The sequence below is a fragment of the Bidens hawaiensis genome, unplaced genomic scaffold (genome assembly GCF_021521415.1).
Source record: "Bidens hawaiensis isolate Kalapana, Puna unplaced genomic scaffold, B.hawaiensis_p1.1 tig00029992_1, whole genome shotgun sequence".
Lineage (NCBI taxonomy): Eukaryota > Viridiplantae > Streptophyta > Magnoliopsida > Asterales > Asteraceae > Bidens > Bidens hawaiensis.
This window is the reverse complement of record NW_027494992.1, coordinates 43795-68685: the sequence shown is the minus strand read 5'-3', so window position 1 is coordinate 68685 and position 24891 is coordinate 43795. Positions and strand designations below refer to the sequence as shown.

General features: G+C 32.4%; 2 protein-coding genes and 1 pseudogene across 2 annotated transcripts; 1 reads left to right on the top strand and 2 right to left on the bottom strand.

Moving 5' to 3' along the window:
• The first annotated feature begins 4227 nt into the window (after positions 1-4227).
• Positions 4228-6536, top strand: LOC143579835 (uncharacterized). The gene is made up of 3 exons (XM_077063017.1): positions 4228-4982; positions 5557-5675; positions 5846-6536. The coding sequence occupies exons 1-3, from the start codon at positions 4905-4907 to the stop codon at positions 6534-6536; spliced, it is 888 nt and encodes a 295-aa protein (XP_076919132.1). The 5' UTR covers positions 4228-4904.
• A 5432-nt stretch (positions 6537-11968) lies between these two features.
• LOC143579834 (RING-H2 finger protein ATL57-like) lies at positions 11969-15050 on the bottom strand (annotated as a pseudogene).
• Positions 15051-16518: 1468 nt separating this feature from the next.
• LOC143579845 (uncharacterized) lies at positions 16519-18182 on the bottom strand. The gene is made up of 2 exons (XM_077063026.1): positions 17808-18182; positions 16519-16850 (listed from the first exon to the last, which is right to left on the bottom strand). The coding sequence occupies exons 1-2, from the start codon at positions 18180-18182 to the stop codon at positions 16539-16541; spliced, it is 687 nt and encodes a 228-aa protein (XP_076919141.1). The 3' UTR covers positions 16519-16538.
• Between the last annotated feature and the right edge of the window lie 6709 nt (positions 18183-24891).

Here is a 24891-nt window from a genome sequence, read left to right as displayed (position 1 = left end):
ATGATTTGTCAAATATGATTATATATATCTTTTCTAAATGTCACTTTCATTAAGGTTTTATAGTCAAGTTTTAATTAGTTAGTCATCTATTAATATTAATATATAATATATTATATTAAAAATTGTGGTGTTTATCTTGCAATCTCTTGATTTTTATGTAAAAGAACATGTTGCTAGTGCAGAATATATAAATTCTGATAAGTTTATAATTGTAGCATGATGTACAGTTTTCAGGTTTAATCCTAATATTGTTTCTTTTATCTATAGTTAGATTTAGTTTTAAAATTGAATTTATTATGATTGCATATACAATTTATAGGTAAATCGTATATTTGTTGATTAGTTGAAAGATTTTTGGTTGGCTGGTTTACATGTTGAATATGTTAATAATCCGAACATAACCCGCATACTTACTGGTATTAAATACAATCAATCCTAACATGAAAATACTTAAAATCGTGTCGTGCTTTGGATTAACTAGTCAATGTTATGTAATGATATTTATTTACGAATATAAGGTATAAATGTAATAACTAGTTATTTAGTAATAATTTAAACAACTAATACTTTTATCTTAAATGGTTTTTATTTGATAATTGAAAATTACTTTTAGAAAAAAATTGATTTTGATTTTATATATAGAAAACAAGAGCAGGTAAAAAAAAAGTTAGTACCCGATTCTCTCGTGAATCTCTTTATGAGAAAGTTAAGATTAGTTATTAATTGTTAATTCATAGTCAATAAAAGAAATTTTAAATTTAAGCCTCTAAAAAATACATGGTAACTTTTTAAAAAGTTATTAAAGTTTTAAACTTAAATGGATTAACTACTAATTTTTTTAACTTAAATATTTAAAAAACTATTAAATTTTTTAACTTAAATATTAAAAAAAATATTAAATTTTTTAATTTAAATAGATTAACTAGTCAATGCATTTATTCTTCTTTTGAACGATGAACACACACCCACTTTACTCCTAAAATCACCACACATATAGAATTCAAAGCCAAATCAACTTAGCTAGGGAATACATTATTTTACCACCGGACTAGTCAACATATTTATTAATCGAGTCTTTTAATAAACGATTCGTGTTTAAATAATCTGTAAGAAAATGATCATTCGGAAAATCAAAACCTGATTATTTTTCTTTCGAGTCGTGTTAGAAATTGTGGTTTCGACCAATGTTTTAAAAACCGGTACGCACTGGCCGGCTGAACAGCTTATAGCGGATTTTGGTAAGACAACCGGTATTTAGAGCCCGATATTTTTCGACGGTTTACTAGAACATAGTACCACCGTTTTTTTATAATACCGGTTTAAACCGTCAAACTGATTTTAAAACCAAGAGATTTCTTATATTTTCGCGGCCCGTATTTTTTGAAAATAACTTTTAACCTAACGAATAAAACTGAAACGAGTAAGCACGGTAAAAATGATTTGCTGATCAATTAATTTTGTATCATACAAATCCAACGTTGACTATGTGTAGTTTATAAAACCATAAAGTGTAGGCTATGTCTAGTCTCTACCCACCCTAGTGATGAGTCACGAGTCGTCTTCCCGTTGAATTAAAGACTCCGTAAATCGCGTAGGGAAGCAAGTGAAAAAAAGACGGTCCACGTTCCACAACTATTAAAAAATACATCACAAAATAAAATATCACGAAAATTTTAGAAGGACATAATGGTCAAATGTTATTTTCCCATCAATGGCTCCACCTCCTTCATTCTCTTTTAACATAAAAAATTCAACTTATTAGTTATACAAAGTAAATAAAAATAAGCGAAAATAAGCATGTTTCAACGGTTTATTTAGAATTTTATAAAACATTTATATTTTAAAATTGTAAAAAGAAAAAAGAATAGGTATAAAACTAGTTAAAATAAAATAAAATTCAAATTAAAGAAATTTAACGGAAAGCTTTAAAACGACGGTCACCGTTTTTTTAGTTTGGTCTCTGACGGTGTTACTTTAAAGCTGGGAAGCTAAGTGACATTTTGTGAATAAAAAGTCAAATGGTTATTTCGAGACATTTAACTTTGAAAAACAGGAATTAAAATGTGATATTACTCTAGCGTTTGCATACGACTTTAATTATTTGTATGTTTATCATGTAAAAAGTAATTTGCATTTAATCCAAACACTAGAAAAATTAGCTTTAACTTCACTCCAAAATAAAGAAATAAAAAAAATCCAGAAAGACCAATAAGCTAGTGGTGGAGCGGTACCACAGATTCTTACCCCATCATTTAGTTTCACTGACACCGAGTGATGATGGGAGATAGGCGGGTAGGTGACATTCACTAGTCGGATCATTGAAATAAACGAGCTTTATCTCATCGCACCGTCGTGCATTCGATCGAGTGTTCATGGACGTTGGCATTAGGTGCGAGTTTTCTCTGAATAGAAAGTCGAGTGTATCTCGATATAACAAATTTAACCAGTAGCCAGTAGCCCGCTTAAAAGATTCGTTGGTCGTTATATATTGTAGAAAAGTAAAATGGTGAAATGAAATTTAATATTTTTCCGTCAATGGCTCCTTGTATTCATTATTTATTTATCTTTAAAGATATAAAAATAGACGTTACAGCCACGCCAAAATATACGCACCTTCCAACTGAAATACTTGTTTTCCTCATCTCTCTCTCTCTCTCTCTCTCTCTCTCACACATCACATACAACTACTCTCCATACATCATCTCTACGGCGTGTTTGTTGAGACTATTTAGTATTCACCTTCTACCCTCACCTATTGACGACTCTTTAATTCTATTAATTTCTATCATTTTTGATAGAATTCATTTTCACAGAAGAAGAAAAGTATTTGCAGGTTTGTGTGTTGTTTCATAAACTCTGATTAGATGAAACTAATCATCTGTTGTAGCATGTGCTGCTAATTTCGATTGTAATTTTGTTGTTTTTTTAGAATTCTGATTTTTGTTTCTATATTTTACTCGTTTGCGATTTGTAATATGTATAATATTACATACAGGTTTGAACCAAAATCTCGCATGAGGTTCGGGTTCAAACCTGGTAGCTAGATTTGAACCTGGAACTTTCAGTTTCAAACCTGGTTAAAAGTAATTTTGTTTTTTTTTTTTTAGAATTCTGATTTTTGATTCTATATTATTTTTCGTGGTGATTGTGATATGCTAATATCTAATGTTCGGGTTCAAACCTCAATCGTTTGGGGCGATTTGTAATATTTATAATATAATATAATATAATATTTACACACAGGTTTGAACCAAAACCTTCTGGTTCTGGTTCAAACTTGGTAACTCGATTTGAACCTGGAACCTAATAGGACATTCTGTCAGGTTCTGATAGGTTCCAGATTTTAAAGTAGTTTAGATTCATTTGTTGGTGTGAAGTAGAGTAAGAGTAATATTTGAGCGGTACAAACATTAAAATCTGAGAATCTAACCTGATTTAGCAAGTTTTGATTTCTGTAGTATTGTTCGTGTTAATCGATTTGTAATCAGTCGTTTTATCTTGTTCAAATACGTTGAATGCATTGAGATTTTATCTCAATTTCATTTATGTCGGTGAATTTTGTTGTTTTGAAGAAATAATAATATCTGTATTGAGTTTTTCTCTTTTTTTGGTTGTTGATTTTTTCTTTTATGCTTTTTGTGATTTGGATTTTAATGTGTTAGATTAGGAAAAATAATTATTGCCTTTTTTTAATGGTGCATTGAGTCTTATTTCTTAGCCGTATTTAGGGATCCATCATTTTTTTTCCGAATACCAGTACCGTACAGATATCATATCCGTATCAACTGAACAAAATAGGTTCCGGTACTACTGGCAGCCGTTTTTTCATGTTTTTGGTATTGGTACCATTCGGTTTTGGTATCTTTAGTTTTTGGTATTGTACTGATCTCGTCCCTAGCTATAACTGTTGACATCACATAGGGTTAGGTCTTATATGTGTGTTTTCACATGAAAATATTCTCTGGATGCAAAAAATGTGAATGCAAATAACTAAAATCTAAAAATAATCTTGCCAAGATTTTTTTTTATTTTTCTTTTTATTTTTTTTAACAGGGTCTAGCCAAGGATTAATTTATATTTGTACTGTAATCCAAACATGAACTTTATTTGGTAATACAATAAATAATTTTTGCAGACATTGACTCTTTAATGTAACATCTGGATAGATTTGATTGTTTTTTGAATTTTGAATCAGTATTTTAATTTTTATGGATTCAGGTTTATGATGATTACAGTTAATGCTTAACTCTAGTGATCAAGTGTAAAGCAATGGCTGTTGCTGGAATAAACAACGTTTCCGTGCTTGAATCTTCTTATTTTGGTAATCAAGACAAGCCCGTCACCCGCACATCTTTTATCCGGAAACTGTGGCGGGATCTTGACGATGAAACGAAAAATAGAGAGACCGAAAGGAAACAAACGAATGTTAGTATTAATAATAGTAATAATACAGGAAGCCGATGTTCATGTTCTTCAGAAGGCGGTGAAAGTGAGAATATGTCAACAATTACTAGTGAAGCTGAAAACGAGTGTCCTTTGAATCAAATCGTGGGTTTGCAGCCATCTCCCGCTATTGGTTCGGCTGACAAAGAGCGTGTTAGACGAGTTTTTTGTGAGTGGGGAAGTAAAAATAATAACAATAACGGGCGTGCATTGAATGTTTCGCATAATAATAATAATAATAGTAACTGTTCACGGGCTCGTTTGGTTTGTGATACTGAATCTATGAGGGTGAGGACAGTGAGGCAATGGTTAGAGTCAAACACTCAGCAAACTGAAATCTGCCAATCTCCTATCGAAGAGCAAGACGGGTTAGTTGTTGGTCAAGCTAGCGTTGGTGGACGAAATGTGTCCGTTTGTTATATGGTAGACATGCTCTTCTTGACTTGCTAACAAGGTTTGAGATGGAAAGGAAAAAAGAGATGCAGAGTTTGTTGGAAAGTCAACCCGTGTCAACTTTTGCTCATCGGAAACGAATTAAGGTTTGAACATTTCTGTGTATTTAGGCCAGTAAACGAACCGAACAAACACGAATGGGGGCATGCTCGTGTTCGTGTTCGTGTTCGTGTTCGTGTTCATGTTCGTTCATTTAACTTTAACTGAAAATGGACACCAACATATAATCGAACACATTTTTTTTCATGTCCGTTCATTAATAAAATAGGCATGCTCGTGTTTGTTCATATTCGTTTGTTTAAAACATAAATGAACAAAATATGTAGAATTCAACCAAAAGCACACCTATATTGGTGATTTATATATTTATATAAATATAACTACCTGTGCATTTATTAAAGTTAAAACGAACAAAGCGTGTGTTCCTGTTCGTTCGTTTAGTTACATAAACAATTTTTTTTGCCAATGTTAAATCGTTTATTAAATAAATGAAAATAAACGAACTTTTCGCTTAACAATGCACGAATAGTGCATGAACGTTTGGTTTGTTTACATGCCTATATGTATTGCATCCTTTTAAAGTTATTGAATTTGTTATGTTTTTATTATTTTATCAATAAACATATATCATAGTTTGATGTAATTATGATCCTGTTGTAGTCATTACTCAAAGGTAGATTCTTGTTGAACCAAAGATTCGTACAAGATGAAAAACCGACCTCTACCGCAGCACGCGAGTTGGGGTATTTAAGGCAATCGCAAACAGTTTCTGATTTGAGGTATATTATCTTTTCACTATTATTTTAAACATCTGTCTGAAATCAAGAGAATAATATTCTTCACTGTTTATCCAGTGAAGCATACCTTTTAATAAATTATCAAGATTTCAACTTTTTTGGTTGTTATGTTTCTATATCATAATATTAAATGTAGCATTTGTTTGAAGCAGAAAAGGGTTCCTTTCCAGAGTGAATAGCCAAGAACAAGCACATGACGGGCCCCACTCCAATACCTCATCTATCACTGGCATGAAATATCAAGAAAATCAAGTACATGAAGATAATATTAGTGAATCTGATACTTTTTCTGAAAATGGCACAAATAATCAAGAAAATCTAGTACATGAAGATATTGTTGATGAATCCGATACTTCATCTGAGAATAACATGACATCCCTAGAAAATCAGTTAGTAGATGACACTCTTAACGGTAATGAATCCGAGAGACAACAACCACTGCCGCTACAACCAACACCGCAACCAACTGAACCGTGTCAAGAGTCTTTGGCGCTTAAAAGTCGGTATGAGTCAAATGTGGATGATCTTGAACTAGAAGTTGAAGGGACATTTGACCATCTAAACGCTTCAGAAACCGAGACAGATATATTATCTTGGCAAGAAGAAATTGTGGAAGCGGAAGATAATTTGACTTTGACTAATATCGAGTCAACCCAAAGTCAAAATGCAAACTTGGTTGAGAATCAAGATGATTGGATGTACCAAGAAAATGTGCATAATGGGTGGTATGACGATGATCATCTGGTGGTCACAACAGATGCATTTTATATACCGGATGATGATACTGATAACGATATTCGACTTGAACTTCAACGACTCACGAGCCGGTATTTGACATTTTGACCATCTAATTAATCTCTATAATCTAATAACTATATTTAGATAATAATAATAATAATAATATTAAGCTTAGAAAGTTTTGACCTTGTAGGCGACGAGTTTCTAATCTTCTTCAAAGCGGTTTACGTGTGAGACTCAACCATGTGTTGTATATCCTACCTGGCACGCCAACATCAAGCTTCTGAATCAGATGAAGATTGGATGCTAGAGCACCAAGAAGATGAGAATGATGAAGTTGATGAGAGTACCGAACTAGGTGACAGCTGGCAGCAATACCCTGAAGTTAATTAACAGTCTGCAACCGTAAGTTTAATTTAAATGATCTTATATAATAGTTAAAAATATGCATGTTTTATAATTATATTTTGATAATGTATTAGGATTTGGAGATCATAAACGGGCTGCGTATGGATATGGTTATGCTTCAAGAACGAATGAATAGCATGCAGAGCGCTCTTGAGACGTGCATGAAGATGCAACTTGAGCTGCAACGGTCAGTGCAACAAGAAGTTTCATTAGCACTGAACCGGTCATCTAATTCAGGTTGGTATAATTAAAGTATTAAACATACATCAACGTACTCAGTTTTTAAGTTTTTTTTTATATTTGTATTCATGAAAGTCTTCTCATTGTTGACATTATTATAGGTGAAGAAAGCTTGCAGTCTTGCTTCTTATGTTGTGACAGCGGGTCTGATTCTTCACCAAATGGGTACATTATTTACTAACGGGTTGGATTGGGTAACGGGTCAAGCGGGCTTTGACTAAAATGGGTTCTGGTCAAACTGGTTAGTTGTAAAAAAGTATTTTAATTTTCATGGTCTGTTAAGGTGACCCTATAAAGTCATAAACAATGTTTCTTTGAATTGGTCATATATTAAGTCATAGAGAATGTTTATTTTTCTCAAAATCAACTATTTTGAATTGGTCATAGTTAAATATGGGAATGGTCAATGAAACTTATTTAAATCCAAGGCCATCTCCGAGATTTCAGACGCCCCAAAAAAGTATTAAAAAAGACCGTTATATATAATAATTTTTTTTGCCTAAGATCGACGTTTATTGTGATAACAATAAGTTAATAAACAATAACTTTTACTTTAGCGATAATACATAACAAAGTTAAACGAATCGAGAGGCTCTCTTATCTGTTGCAGGCTTAAGTGCTTAAAAAGGCGTCTGAATTACCATTCTCTTAATGTGTGTGTGTGTGTGTCTATATATACATATATATATATATATATATTTTAAAAAATCGGGCCTCACCCGTATATATTTTTTTTTGTATTTGAAAGTGCAGCCTTCTCTCAATGTAGCAAAATATATATAATTTAAAAAAAAAAAAAGCTGGCCTCACCCATATTTCTTTTTGTATTATTTTTTTATATTTTGTTTTACATTTTGTATTTGAAAATGCAGGTGTGGACATGTTTACGTATGCGCAAACTGTGCAGAGAAGATTAACTGGTCAAAGGTAAAAGAAAGCGTGAGGCACCCGTAGAAGGCCGAGGTGGACACCGAGAACAACACAACACATATACCCTTACTAATACAATTTTAATTATTATCAACACCGGGGAAACGAATAATTAGCAGGTCGAATGACAACAAGGCAGACATACAGATGGCGAGTTCATATCGGATATTTTATTTATATTTAAGAAGTTGACAAAGTGTCTTTAAGGTTAATGTGGTGATTTAAGAGTGGCTGCTTATATGTTTTTAATGTGATGAGTAGTAGTGGACTTCACCAGTCTTTAGAGCTTTTGTTTAATCTGTTTTATTCGGTATTTCGGTTCGGGATTGTAACTCGCGCAGTGAATGTGGTGCTTTGTTGGCCAACTTGAAATACGGTTACAAACTTTATTTGCAAACGGTCGACCCGTGGCTTTTGAAAGGACCTAATGAACGTTACTTGGCCCGAGCAAGCACTAAAATTTGGTGGTTATATTTAAATTTAACTTTTCTTAGATTGACGTTAATTTTGAAACAGTAAACAAACTAAAGTTAAATGAATCATGAGACTTTCCTACTATTTTTCGAAGTAAAGTTGTTTATCATTTATTCATAATTGATACTCTCAAATATGCCCACGATTGCTCATTGTGAATCCACTAAGTCATTCTTGAGATATAGTCGATCGTAAATACGACTTCAATGACTTTAATTTTGTGTACTGGATTAAATGTATAATGGGCTTAATGAGCTATGTTTATTAATGTTGGTTTAATTATGTAATGGGCTTAACAAGCTATGCTTATAAGGCCGTCCAAACCGCTCGCCGCTTACTCGGAAAATGCTCGCTTGTTTTTTTTGCTCGATTGTAAATGAGCCGCTCTGCTCGGTTCAGTTTGTAAACAAGCCAAGCAACGAGCTAAGGTCTGCTCAGTTCGGTTCGGCTTGAATATTTTTAAACCCTTTTAAAACAATTTTCTATTCCGTCAATTTTATAGTTTATTAGTTCCATTCAAGTTTTCAGAATACTAAAAGTTTGTTTACATGTTCATTATATCTCACTTCAAACTTCTTTCTCTTATAAGTTTTCAAAATGCTAAAAGTCGGTCCTATGGTTATGCAATGTTGGTGAGACTAGTAGGTGGTGACGAAACAAATGGCTCTGTTATGACTCACACATTTAACCTTATTTTTTAATAAACAAATTTTATAACAGTGAAAACAAAAGTTAGTCAGTGCACGGGCCTTCCACTGCGAGGTATCTAGCCAACGCAGGCCGATGTGCGAATGATCGCATCCTCGGCTTTTATTCATGCAAAAGTAATAGTAATACATCCTATAATTCTAACAACTATATGAAAAAAAATATAATTTAAAGATGTCAAATTTTAGTCAATTAATAATTTTCATAGACAATGAGTTATTATTAATGAATAATTTGGGTCCTCCAACCTTAAATCATGAATGTTCATGCAGCCAAGGAACTAGAAAGGTCTGCTTGGTTCGGTGTTTTGTCCGAACATATTAGTGTTTTCAAAAGTCAAAGCATAAATTTGTTATTAACCTATTAAATAAAATTTAGTTTTTATAAAATAACATGCTATACCTATAATAGCTTGAATGACTTCACATCTCATCATCATGAAACTAAGTAAAAAGATTTTTTTTGTTGTGTTGAACTAGTTAAATTTTAAATGGACTCACTTCATTATTATTCAAATTATATAAAAAAAATTTGTTTATAAAAATAGGCTTAAATGAGATGAGCAATTGGATTTAAACATTAAAAATAGATTGTTTTTTTCTTAAAAATATATATTTTTGGTGTCAGTGTCAGTCACCCTGTCCACCTTAAAAGCTAGCCTTAATCAAGTCCGTCATTCTAGCACATTCAAAAATCACATCAAATATAAAGAATTTTCCAGGTTAACACCACATCCATATACCTATTTATCTCCAGCATCTCAACCTCTTATTGAAAGCGTCGTTTTCGTGGGAATACGATCGAACAATAGTAACCATCTCTGCCAAATGCCAATATTGACACTCATAACTAAATGCCCGAAATTGTCAATTTTCCACCTCAAGTCTTTGACAAGGAATGGGTTCTTCACCTTATTCAACACTGTTCATAACCAAATACCAGATTATTTAAAAAAAAAAAGACATATTGAAAATAACTCGATGCAACTTTGTATCTCCTTTCATGATCTCCAATAATTTTCAACTATTCACAATACCTTTCCTTTTGCAGATTGGATTTTAATAATCCTACACTTTTATAGTTGGCTGATAATAATCTCACATTAGAAAATAGCTGTCACCGGTCCCAAATTTCACACTAATTGTTTTTATTGGACATCCATTAAAAAAAAAATTAACAGCATTAAGATTTTTCCAAATTTCAAATCGATGTTTTATTAGAGGGTTTTCCAAATTTCAAATTCATAAGTTTTACATTAATCGACTTGTATTCTCATTATCAAAAACCCTAAACCATCAATTTAAAATTTGGAATGAACTTAACGGCGTTAACTTTTTTAATGGAGGTCCAATGAAAATAACTGATACGAAAATTGGGGTCAAATGACAATTATTTTCTGAAATGAGATACTATAGAAATGTGAAATTATTAAAATTCAATTTTGCTTTCCTTTAGTGATTTGAAATGAAAGAAACGTCAAATCACACAAAAGAATAGAACCAAAAGGAATAGCGGAATATAACGTTAAATCATATATCTCACTGTCCAAACCAACGTACCTAGATAAATATATGTTATCCAATCCTTAACCATTCACATATAATCCAATTTCACATCTTACAAAAATATACAAACTCATGTATAATTGTGGTGGTCATAAAACAACTCTTATTGCCACAAATGTTACCTTTAAATCATATATATGTTTAGCAGAAAAGTTCAAAATGATTGTATAAATCCAATTTCACATCTTAAAAAAAAAACACAAATTCATGTTTAATTATTGTAATGGTATGAAAACCTATTTCCAGCTGGCATAGCCCACTGGGTATTTTTGCAAAAAAGTAAAATTGCTTTAGTTAATTTATTTGAAAAAAAATATTTAACTATAAAAATTATAGTGTATTATGTTTTGAGGGTGAGTTTATTATGAAATGCTAAACTCCTATGAAAATTTTGTATCAGATTTAGCGGTTCATAAATGGAGTGTGGAAATCGCGGCTCGGTTTTGAATTTACCCTTAATCATAACCATAAAAGCTAGCTTCGGTTTTGGTTAACGGTTATAAAGCTCGGTTCTTAATTTCGATTAATTAACCAATCCAACTTAGAACTAAAATTTGAATTAAATGAACATATAAAAATAATCAGTGACATCAATCGGGAATTGAAGCTGCTCGGTCCATACGTTTCTCTAGATTTTTCGTTACAACATTAACATAATTACCTAATCCACATACATATATACATATACTCATCCCGACGAAAGCATATCATAATTCTATTCTTGGTTTTCAGGTTAATTCGGTTTGTCTGGGACTCTGATCTGGTTAATTGCTAAGCTTCGCTCATTCCTAGTTCATATAGATAAATTATCCTATATATAAAATAATCTAATATTCTTAAACTAGATAAAATGTAAATTATGAGTAGCTAAGACATGAATAAACAAATTTTGTCTTGTTTTTTTCTTTATATATTTTTAAAATTTAGTAAAAAATATAAAAACTGTCTATATCTAGTATAATTAACTAATCTTAAATTTTTAAAACTCAGCATGGTTATCAAAATATCCCTCCTCGTTAACTAATAACAAAAAACACAATTAAAATACTAAAATCAGTAATAAATAATAAAAAAACAAAGATTCACACGGTACATTTTTTACATGTCATCACACGTGCCACTCTCCCACGTGCACCACTGCAAAAAATGTTTCCCGGCAAATTTGTCTACATCACCGGGGCCCACATCACGCCAACTCATCACCGTCGATAACTATCTAATACCAGGTCGAACCTCAACAACGGCCAGAAACAACTGAGTTGATCTACACAACGGACACGAGCCGTGCGATGAAAGCCACGTCTCAATGCACATGGGGTGGAACCCATGCCCGCAATACGGGATCACTTTTACCTTTTCTCTCTCCTCAAACTCACTTAAAACAAATAGAGCACTCACTGAAAATATTAGTGCCAGTGCTGCACCGTACAGAAGTTTCTGGGAGTGACTGTACGATGGAGCACCACGTTTTGAAAAAACGTGACGGAGAATTCTGACGACTCATTGGGAATGGAGTCGTCAGAATTGGTAATATTGTTATTGGCAGATGTATAAGGAGAAAAAAGCCATGAAAAAAAGGACGGTGAGGACCAGCGAGGAATCGAACGGGGATGTGGAGGTGGAGGTGAAGGAAGGAGCCGACGGTCGAAGGATTCGATCCTCGGCTTCTTGTTGGAGTAAATTCCGGTGATAGGAAAGCATATTCATGTTGAGTGAAGGGTTTGGAGGGGGTGATGGTGTTTGGTGTGGTATGAGTGACACTCATATTTGGAAGGTTTTGTGAAATATGGTTTCACCTCGCTTTAATAATTATTTGTATGTAAGGAGACAAGTGAGTCAATTTGACTCTTTTGGTGTTACTTAGAGTTCAAATAATAAGTATTATTTAATAATTATATTTTTTGTTTTCATTAATATTAAAAAAAAATGTTGATTTTTTTTAATATTATATATATATATATATATATATATATATATATATATATATATATTAAATAAAGAATTCTTTTTTCCTCACAAAATTACTATTCATTTTACTATTTATTATTTTAATATTTTATTAATTATAACAACTAAATCATTATTAATAATTTCACAATTAAAATGATGGATTTTATCTTCTTATTTTATTTTTTGTTTAAACTAAATAAAATACATAACAAACTATATTTTTAAACATTAAACTTGAGCGAGTGTCGGCTGTACATGTTTTATTTGTCCGTTAAATGATATTCTTAAACTTTGCTTTCATATTTTTTATATTCTGTCTTTACAATGACTAAATTTTTTTTCATGATTTAAAAATATCCCATCGTCGCATGGTTTTATATCCGTGTTTCAACATTTGATACCTCGCCTTTAAAATTCTATTTTTTGGTTTACTATTTATGTTTACGAATTTGTGTCAGTACCGCTGATCGTAACCAAATTTGTGTTGGTTCACAACTGTAACGCGCCGGTTTTTTTGGTTCTACATATGATATAAATTGTTGTATTTTGGCATTGACGGCTTTGTTTCTTTTGTTTAGTTTTGATGTCCTAACTTGATACAGAATGACTTCGCGTCGGCAACGAGTTTATAGTTTAACTTTTTTACGTATGTGTTTTTGTTCGATTTAACGGTCCCGTCGCAAAGCGCAGGTCCTAAATCCTAGTTTTTATAAATGATTGAGTTGTTTATCCTTATGAGTAGAATTGGACAAATAAACTGTTAACCGACCTGATCCGAAACCGATTATGTAGAAATCGATTTGTAACTGATTGAATCAGCAGGTTCGGAAATGGTTTGTATTTTTCTCCACAAATACCGGTTTCAAATCGTTAACCGAATTGAAACCGGCGAAAATCAGGCAAAACCGGTCAAAACCTAAACAAAAACCGATCGTAACCTGCTTAAGAAACTGTTTTGAGTTTTAAATCGGTTTGTCATCTCTACTCATGTGTTTAGACAAGCTCGGTTGCTAAAGCTCGAAAGCGAGTTTGTTCATCAAAGCGGCTTTAATTTAAGCACAACACGTTTAAGCTAGGTTCGATTTTAAATTTTAATATGTTGATTTTGAGTAACTCATGACTGGCTATAATCGTTTGCACGCATACTTATTTAGTGATTTTTATCAATTAACGCATAAAAGTTTTTTCAACCTTTATTTTACTTCTAACATTATGTTTCTCACAAAACAATTTTCATTTCTAAATTACAACAAACTTTCACTTTTAATTTTAATTTCCAATACGCTTATTTTTCCCCGTTTAATGTTTCGGACCAAAGTCGACTTAGTTATTTTTTTATATGTTTTATATTTCGGTCTAATATGTGTGTGTTAACACGCCACAACGGGCGTGCATGGTTGAACGTTTTTTTATCTACTTTTCGCTTGTTTTAACAGTCCATCAGCAAAGTACGGGTCCAACGTCCCATCAACATACGAGCAGGGCCGTCTCCGAGAATTTAAATGCCTCGGCCGAGCTGAAATAAAAAGGTCCGTAGGCCCAATATCTCAAATGGGTTATGGTAAAAAAAGATTGGGCTCAATATCTAATAAGAAGATTAAGATTTGTACTTATTTTATAATATATATATATATATATATATATATATATATATATATATATATATATAAATAAATTTATGCCCCCAAAAATTTAGTGCCCCGACTGATCGCCCGGTTTCCCAACCGTAAAGCCGGCTCTGCATACAAGTTTGATAAAACGTTTCAATATTACATTCTTGGTGTTACGCCCCCACCGCAACACGATTACATTAATACTAGTTTAAAGTATTATACAAGTCGAAAATAGTTTTATATATAATATACATATTCTAGACATAGCTCATTACTCTGTTACTCTATTCAATATGGCATTAAATACCTTTTAATCGTTGTGTCTGATTTATGCCGTAGCCTCTAGGTCACATTTGACGAGTTTAATGAGGCTGTTTGTGAATGATTGATAAACTACCAACCAATTTTTGAATTCGCTGACGTACGTTTAAAGGTGTAAATTTAGGAGTACGTTGGGTGTAAGTTAATAAACCACGTACTCACATGGATAACCTTTTAATTCCTTACATTAAAAGGTTGTAAATTAAATTAGTACACTTAGAGGTAGCGTGAAAGTTAACGTGACAAAGTTAACAAGTCACATGAATAATTTTTGAAGTACCTTGATGTTAAAAGATTGCATATTTAAGAGTGCGTTTGGTGTAAGCTAACAGGTAACATAGCATTTAAAAGGGTGTAAATTTAGAAGTACGCTATACGTTATAGTTAACGTGACAAGGCTAACAAGCCATGTGGATAGTTTAGGAGTACGCTTAGAGGTAGCATGAGTTGGATATTAATTGTTAAATTTAGGAGTACACTTAGAGGTAGCGTGAGTTGGATGTTAAATTTAGAGGTAACATGAGTTGGATGTTAAATTACATTTAGAGGTAGCGTGAGTTGGATGTTAAATTTTAAATTTAAGAGTACGCTTAGAGTAAGCATGTAAGTTCACGGCGTATACGTTTATGTAAATAAATTTAAAGTAGGTCTAGGTAATACGTAGATTTAGGGTGTACAAATTTAGTAAGTTGAGATAGGGTGTTGGTCAATGGACATTCATAAGTTTAACTCGTTTAAAAAGAATCAATTTTTTTTTATAAGCTACCAACAACAAAAAAACCACATGAATGAAAATTTATACTAATTCGACCAATCTATATTTCTATTTGATTTAGGGTGTACAAATTTAGTAAGTTGAGATAGGAGATGTTGGTCAATGGTCATTCATAAGCTTCTCACATAAAAAGAATCAATTTTTTTTATAAGCTACCAACAACAAAGAAAACCACGTGAACGGAAATTTTTCGGCATTTTTTGTTCTATACTTATTACATACCAAAGAAGTCTATTTTTTGTTCTATACTTATTACGTTCCAAAGAAGCCCCTTCGACTTTATTTCCCTTATTATCAATCTCTTCGATTTTGACATGTTTACCTTCAAACACTTTTCGGTTTCGACATGTTTACCTTTCGACTTTATTTCCCCTATTATCGATCTCTTCCCGATAAAACACTTTTCGATTTTGACATGTTCACCTTCAAAAACTTTATTTCTCGACTTTATTTCCCCTATTATCGATCTCTTCTCGATTTCGACATGTTTACCTTCACACTTTTCGATTTTTACATGTTTACCTTCAAAGACTTTATTTCCACTTTATTTCCCCTGTTACCGATCTCTTCGATTTTGACATGTTTACCTTCAAAAACCTTTTCATTTCTCGCCTTCCAAAACAAAAACCTTTTCATTTCTCGCCTTCCAAAACACTTGTTTTCGTTTAATTAAGCGGGATAAACCAAAACACTTGTTTTCGTTTAATTATGTTTCATTGTAGCTGAAGCCCATTAAAGAGGATAAGAGACTAGTTTTTGGATTTTGGAATTACTAAAGTGCAATTGGCCCACTCTGAAATTTAGCTAAACTACTATTTCAATTCTAAACTAAATTATATACATCTTAAGTCAACACTATATTGTATGTTACAATAATATACTACTATATTAACATAATTGAATTGTCTTCCATGGTGTCTTACTATAGTATATACATTACTTAAAGGTTCTTAACACTATATTAGTATATTGTATTGCTAAGATAGTACACTATTTTTAAAAAAATATAAAGAACTCCACAATAGCAAAAGATAAATAAAACACAACCAAAAGGAAAACACTACAACTACAAGTCTACAACATTAGCATCAACTACATAGTCATCACTAATCTAACATCAAACCTAAGACTTGGTTCCACCACCATAAGACACATAACTAGTAACAGCCTTACTCCCCTCCGTAATCGCATGCTTCCCAAGCTCCCCGGGAAGCACTAACTTCACTGCGGCTTGTATCTCCCTCGACATCAACGTCATCTTCTTGTTGTATTGTGACAAGGTCGCCGCCACCTCCGCTAGCCTCTCGAACATGTCACCCATCAAATTGTTAATTATTGTCATCGCCTTCGACGATATCCCCAGATCGGGGTGCACTTGCTTTAGCACCCTATGCAAATACCTCTTGTACCCTTCGCCGACTCTACTCTCCCCAAGCTTTATTAGACCAACAATGGTAATGTTAGTGATAGTATAGGGACTATTTATGTAATATGTTGGCTATATAACTAGGGGTGTTAAACTGGTTATTTGTAGGTTCAACTTGACGTGAACCCGAAAATTTGGCACGAACCAAACCCGACAATCGTGCAACACATGTGAACCCTAACGGCCAAACACGACCGCATATTTGTGGGTTGGGCCGAACATGACCTATTTGTCCTGAAAGTTCTTTATTTGGGCAAATTTTGATAACTAAATTTTTATTTTTATGAATAAAAGTGTAAATTTATATAAAACAATTACATTAAGTTATAGAATATTTTGTATCTTCTTAGTTTTGAGAACAATTACATTTAAAACAAAAGTGCAAATTTATGTAATACAATTACACTTAAGTTATAGAATATTTTGTATCTTTTTAGTTTGAGAACAATCACATTTAATTATAAAATATTAAAATACGTCCAATATTTTGTATCTTTTTAGTTTGTGAACAATTACATTTAAAACAAAAGTGCAAATTTATGTAAAACAATTACACCAAGTTATAGAATATTTTGTATCTTTTTAGTTTTGAGAACAATCACATTTGATTATAAAATATTAAAATACGTCCAACCAATTAATTATTAAATGAAACACATTAAAAAAATGGTCTAAACCCGTTAAACCCACTAGCCCGACCGATTTAGCTAAATGGGCTCGTTGGTTCGACCTGAAACTGACCTGAACTCATTTACACCAAATCCCAACCCACAATAAAAAATAGGTAAAAACACGTTAAACCCGCTAGCCCACATAACTAACCCAAACCCGACGCATTTAACTAAATGGGTTCACAGGTTCAACCTGAAACTGACCTAAACGCATTTATACCAAACCCAAACCCGCAAATTTTTTATTAGGTTCATGCCATGTTTTCGTGTCGTGTCAAATATAATAAACGATTACCTTCCTCCGCTTCTTCCTCTTCCCACCACTTTCGGTTTTCTTCGGTGTCCACTTGTCGGCCTCCCGAACTTTAATTCCTCTCATTTTACCCCTGGTTTTCTTCGGCGTCGGTGTGACGACGTCCTGGACTTCAATCTCTCTCATTTTATGCTCGTTTACGCCGTCGTTTTCTCCGTCTTCCATTTGTGTTTCATCATCATCAATATCCTCATTTAACATTTGTTGAGGGGTTTGAACAGTGACAATTTCAACCTTTTCATTAGACGAAATATCCTTAGTGATCGGTGTGTTGGTTTTTTGATCGATTACTGAGACTTGGACGGTTTCTTGTATGGTTTTCTTGGTGGTTTTGACGACAGTTTTCTTTGGGGCCATTTTATGTTAAAGTGTGTCAAGTGATTGATTATGATGTTTTTGTTGGATTTTGTATAAGTGGAAGTTGGTATGACGTGTTTGGGTTGAAGTGGTGTGGAGGTGACACGTGGAGGACACGTGGGTAGAGGTTGCTGAGTGGAATAGATACGTGTGGTAAAACAGTTAAATGTGAAGAAGTTGTGATAAACATTGGAGTTAATATGTTTCTTTTTATAGAGGTAGAGATGTTTTAACGTGATATGAATTTGTCATTATTAGAAAATTTAGAATTATCCTTTTCTTTTTGGGGTTGATAAATTTCTCATTTGTCACCCAACGACAATGGCGAAGGACATATGGGACTCAAAATGTATACAAAACTTTACTAATGGAGGGGGCCGTCTTCAAATTTTCGGCAGAAACGGTTAAATTTACACTACGTATACAAATTTCGGTCGAAAATGGCTAAATTTTACACAACATATAAAAATAATGTCGAAAAGGCTAAATTTTACACTACGTATAAAAAATTTCGACGAAAACGGCTAAATTTATACCACGTATAAAAAATTTCGGACGAAAACGGGTTAATTTACACTAGTGCGTAAAAAAACGGGGGGGGGGGGGGGACTCCGGACCCTAAGCAGCATTCACCATGGCCCAACGGTCGGATCGTCGAATTAAATAGAGAGGGAGGGATTTTCGAACCCTTGATAGTAAACGATATCGGTTTTCAAGACCGGGGTTTTCAGCCACTCAGCCATCTTTCCGAAATACAATTTAAGATCTCGTGCATTAGAAGTTATGGTTGTGGACTCGAATCCATTATTATGGACATTTTTTTTTTCGAGTGAAATTCCATGGTATATAAAAGAGTGAAAAAGTGTTTGGTTTTGTTGATTTTTCTAGAGTAATGCATGGATCATGTGGTGGATGTGATGGTGTCTCTTTTTCAAGTAACCGTGGAGTTCGAGTTTTGACAAATTCGTATGTTTAAAAGTAGGATTAGTGTGCTAATGAATTAGTGATTACAAAGCGATTACAAAATAGTAGTGTTCTATGTATATGTACAATGGTATGTTATAACAAACCATTATGCTAAATAACAATAACACTTAATGTCAAAAGGTTTCAAAAGTTTAATCTAACAACTTCTACATATATATTCAATAAATAAGAAATCTTTAAAGTTGTTCATAAATTATAAGCAATAACTATGGACTACACAAAGAACTCATGACGTTATTCCTTTGCCTGCGTGAAGATTTATAGGATGAGTGATCACTCATCCTAAAACTGGTCCCAGTGAACGGTAGTGCTTAATTGTTGAGTTCTTATGATAAATAACTAATATATTCAAAACGTGTTTGATTTATAATCTTTTTTAATATTTATGACCGATGTGAGATTTAACTAATTGTTTTAAAAAAAATCGCGTGTGTTATAATTATATATTAAATAAAGTTGAAAACCGGTTAATTTAATAACCGGTTAGTGGTCAACGGTCAATTAACATGTTAGACCGGTTAATCGGGCACAAAAATCGTAACCGGTACAACTGGTTTCGTGTATAACCGAAAAAGAAAACCAATTTTACAAACAAAATATTTAAAAAACCTAAAAATCGGTTTCGGTGGTTGGTTTCTGGGCCAAAATGTATAACTGGTTACTAACCGCCGGTTTTTTTTTGGGGTAAAAACCAGTTAGAAAGGGACCGATTACTAATTGGTTAGAGAATCGGTTAGAAACCGGTTTGGATGTACACCTCTCATGGGAAGTACATTATAATTTTCTCTTCATGGGGGAAGAAATAGGATAAAGCTGTGATGGGCCTATATAACCAGCTTGCTTAGCCCATTGTACCTGGGCTTAGTCCAGAAAATTTACTTTGTTAATGGTAGTGCACTAGTGTGGTACCATGGTCATATTTCCCAAATAAATTACACTCATGAGGCGGATTGATGTTCTCTTCAGGGATGTGCCAGGCTGCCAGCCTAACACTTTACGGTTCCATACTCGAGAAATAAAGATTATTCGGTAGACCAGTGATCCGTATGTGATCCGGTTGGCCTTACTTTAGATAACCTCACTGCTCAAACTATTATCCGTTGTAAAGCAAATACACATCGTGGTTCATTTCAACTTTCAACACGTAGGGTGTTAGATTGAATCGGTTGCAATATTTAAATAGATCACGTTATTTGAATTTTGAAATTTTTATGTTTGATTTAAAAAAAGATTTTATAAGTCAGCTTTTAAATCTATGTACATGTAAAAGTTAAAATCATTTGATTGGATAAAATTAAAATCTGAATCAAATTTGTTAAATTTTAAACCAATTTCTGTTAGAATTTAGAGTTTTGAGTTTCATTCCAATTCTAATATTAAACACTCTTCAATTTGATAAAATAGTTTGTTAATATATTTGATTTATAGAAAAGAATTAACTTCACGGTTTAAAAGTTACACAAAAGGAATAAAAACGATATTGTAACAATAAACCTTTATTTCTGGAGGGATTTTTCTTTTTATTGTTTGTTGTAGATTGAGTGTAGAAAGTATATTCATATTTTAAGTTACTAGTTAATTCACACTCAATCTTTAATCTTAACTATAAAACACCCTAAAATCCAACATTTGTTTTACGAAAATCTTGCAAAAAGTTTTATTTATCAGTGAATTTGGTAGGTTTTATATTTCCTTTTGGTGATTTAAAATATATTTAGAAAATTCTTCAATATTATGTATTATTTTTTTTACATATACAAACTGCATTTGTTTGATTTTTTTTTTCAGTATTATGTTGCTTTAAGCTGTGTTTCACTTGTGTTATTCTTTCTTCCACTGTTCAATGGAGGATTGGCTATGGGCTATGGGACTCCAGATGGGTCAGAAAAATGGGGTTATGTTGAAGTCAGGCCTAGTAAGATTTTATACATTTAGTTTTCTTGTTTATTAGATTTTCAAGATTCAGTATTTTTAACATTCTTGTATGTGTGTGTTTGTGGGTGTTTATAATTTAAAATATTTAATTTAAGATTTAACATTCTTGTGTATGTTTGTGGGTGTTTAAACTATAAAGTTTTTCAAGATTCAATCTTTTTAACATTCTTGTGAGTGTGTTTGTGGTGTTTGTTGTTTAAAAGATTTTCAAGATTCAATCTTTTAAGTTTAATATTTGTGTGTGTGTTTGTGGGTGTTTTATAGTTTAAAAGATTTTTAAGATTCAATCTAAGTTATAACATTCTTGTGTGTATTTGTGGGTGTTTAAACTATAAAGAGTTTCAAGATTCAATCTTTTAACGTTGTGTGTGTGGGTGTTTGTTGTTTAAAAGATATTCAAGATTCAATCTTAAAGTTTTAATATTCTTATGCGCGCGCGTGTTTGTGTGTTTTGTGGGTGTTTATAAGTTAAAAGATTTTTAAGATTCAATCTTTTAACATTCTTGTGTGTGTGTGTTTTGTTTAAAATATTTTTAAGATTCAACTTTAAGTTTTAACATTCTTATGTGTATATGTGGGTGCTTAAACTATAAAGAGTTTCAAGATTCAATTTTTTTAACATTCTGTGTGTGTGTGTGAGAGAGTGTTTGCTGTTTAACAGATTTTCAAGATTCAATCTTTTAAGTTTTAACATTCTAATACGCATGTGTTTGCGGGTGTTATAATTTAAAAGATTTCCAAGATTCAATCTAGGGCTGTAAACGAACCGAACGAACACGAACAAGGCCTTGTTCATGTCCGTTCGTTAAGAAAAGAATGTGTTCACGAACGGTTCACGAACACTTACCGAACGAGATTTTGTGTTCGTGTTCGTTTATTAAGGAAATTAATGTGTTCACGAACGGTTCACGAACACAAACGAACACAAATAAAATCAGCAGAGCCTAGATATTGAGAGCGATGTATTCATCAATGTAAATAATGAAAACTTGTAAACGAATCGAATGAACACGAACAAGGGCATGTTCGTGTTCGTTCATTTAACTTTAAAAGACAATGGACACATAATCGAACAAATATTTATGTTAATGTTCGTTTATTTAAAAAGGGACATTTGTATTCATTTGTTTAAAATCTAAACGAACATACATGAACAAATGTAAATGAACACAAACAAACATAAACGAACTTAAATGAAAACAAATTAACAAATACAAAACCTTTAAGCAGACAACCTATCTAGATAATATTTAATTATTTTCTATTAATACTTAAATGAACATAAATAAACAGACATGAACGAACTTAAATAAACGAACATAAACGAACGTTCATGAACATAAATGAATGAACGGAACATGTGTTCATGTTCGTTCGTGTAATTAAACGAGCACAATTTTTTTGTTCATGTTCGTTCGTTTATTAAATAAACGAACATAAACGAACTTACTGCCGAACGGTTCACAACAGTTCACCGAACGTTCGGTTCGTTTACAGGCCTAATTCAAACTTTTAAGCTTTAACATTCTTGTGTGATGAGTGTTTAAACTATAAAGATTTTCAAGATTCAATCTTTTAGCATTCTTGTGTGTGTAAGTGTGCGCGCGCGCGCATGTGTGTTTATAGGTTAAATATTTTAACATTCTTGTATGTGTGTGTTTATTGTTTAAAGCATTTTCAAGATTAAATCTTTTTAAGTTTTAACATTCTTGTGTTTGTTGGTGTTTACGGGCGTATATTATCTAACCGATTTTCATGATTCTATCTTTTAACATTCTTTTATGTGTGTTTGTGGATGTTATAATGCTTATGAAAACAGAAGCTCATATGTTTTGGTGGTACTACAAAAGTCCTCATAGAACTCAAGATCCAAACAACCCATGGCCAGTAATTCTTTGGTTGCAAGGTGGACCAGTAAGTATATGTGTTTATGCAAATTGAATCTTTCTATTCTTTAAATTATGCCAAGAAAAACGGTCGGGTCTAGGTAACGTGTCATAACTCATAACATGTCGTCTTAAAAATGGTATTTTTCGTTCTGATCATAACAAGTTCTGATAAAAATAACGGGTAAAAACGGAATGTTTTATAAATGGTTTATTTGGTCCGGGTGTTAAGACTAAAACAACCAACAAATTTTAAATTGAAGTCCAAAACGGCCAAAACTTAAATAGTTGATTTCACATAGAGGGGCATATCCAAACTGGTTAACCGGTTAGTGACCAGTTAATCGGTTCTCTAATCGGTCCCTCTCTAACCGGTTTCTACCCGGAAAAAACCGGCGGTTAGTAACTGACTAACCGGTTATACATTTTGGCCAAGAAACCGGTTAGCCGAAACCGATTTTAGGTTTTTTTAATATTTTTTTTAAAACCGTTTATTTTTTCGGTTATTGGTCAGTTATACCCGAAACCAGTTAGGGCTTTTTGCTTGAAAACCGGTTAGTTCACTTGCTTGAAAACCGGTTAGTACCCGACCCGATAACCACTCTAACCGGTTATTAAAGGGTCCTGTTAGGGACACCCAAACACCTCCCAATATGCCTCGTATAGGGCTATACGGAGCGTATTGGGTCCTCAATATTGGAGGGTGTTTTAGCAAAAAGGAGGTGTCTCTAGAATTTATTAATTCACATAAATGTAGGGTGGCTCAGGAGTTGGGATTGGAAATTTTGAAGAAGTAGGCCCACTGGACTCTTTCTTAAAACCCAGAAACTCAACATGGCTCAAAAAAGCAGATCTTTTGTTTGTGGTATGTAACATTTAAAATTTTGTAGCATCATTATTATGTTTTTCACTTTATTTACATTATTTGATAATTTTTCGCGGGTTATTACGCGAATAGGATAATCCAGTTGGGACCGGATTCAGTTATGTTGAGGATGATGGGAAGTTTGTGAAAACTGATGAAGAAGCTGCAAGAGATTTAACCACATTGTTAATTGCAATATTCAACAAAGATAAAACCTTACAAAAGAGTCCTCTTTATATGGTGGCAGAATCTTATGGTGGCAAATATGCAGTCACTCTTGGACTTTCTGTTCTCAAAGCTATTAAAGATAAAAAATTAAAACTTATTCTTGGAGGTACATTTATTATGTAATTAGAATTTTCCTAAAAAGATTCCATGTTTTTTAGATTTTTTATTTAAGATTTTTACCAATAATTTTCCTCTCTTTTAACATGTTGATCTAATATTAAAACTCATTTTTGGAGATATACACATTATTCATATTATTTAAAATTTTCCCAAAATTTGATCAAAGATTAAAGCTCATTCCTGGAGTTGGAGGTATACACATTCGTAATATTATTTAAGATTTTTCCCAAAACGATCCATATTTTTAAAAATTTTGATAAAAGATTAAAGCTCATTTTTTGGAGATATAAACCTCATCATATTATTTAAAAACTTTCCCAAAAAGATTACATCTTTTTAATACTTTTGATCAAAGATTAAGCTCAATCTTGGAGATTTACACATTCATCATATTATTTAAAATTTTCCCAAAAAGATTCCATTTTTTTTAAAGAAACATTGAACAAAGATTAAGAAGAAGACTGTTTGTTTTTTGACGTATGCAAACTGCTAAAACTTTCAATATAAGCTCTATACTAAAAAACAAATTATCCAGTAACAATTAAAAATATATAAAACCAAATTTTATACCTTTGAACCAGCAAATTATAAAACTTACATTAACAATTTTCTACGTGAATATTTTTTCCTCCAAAAGTTTCTTCAATTGTTTTTGAAAGTAGATAGTTTATACATAATGAATGAAACA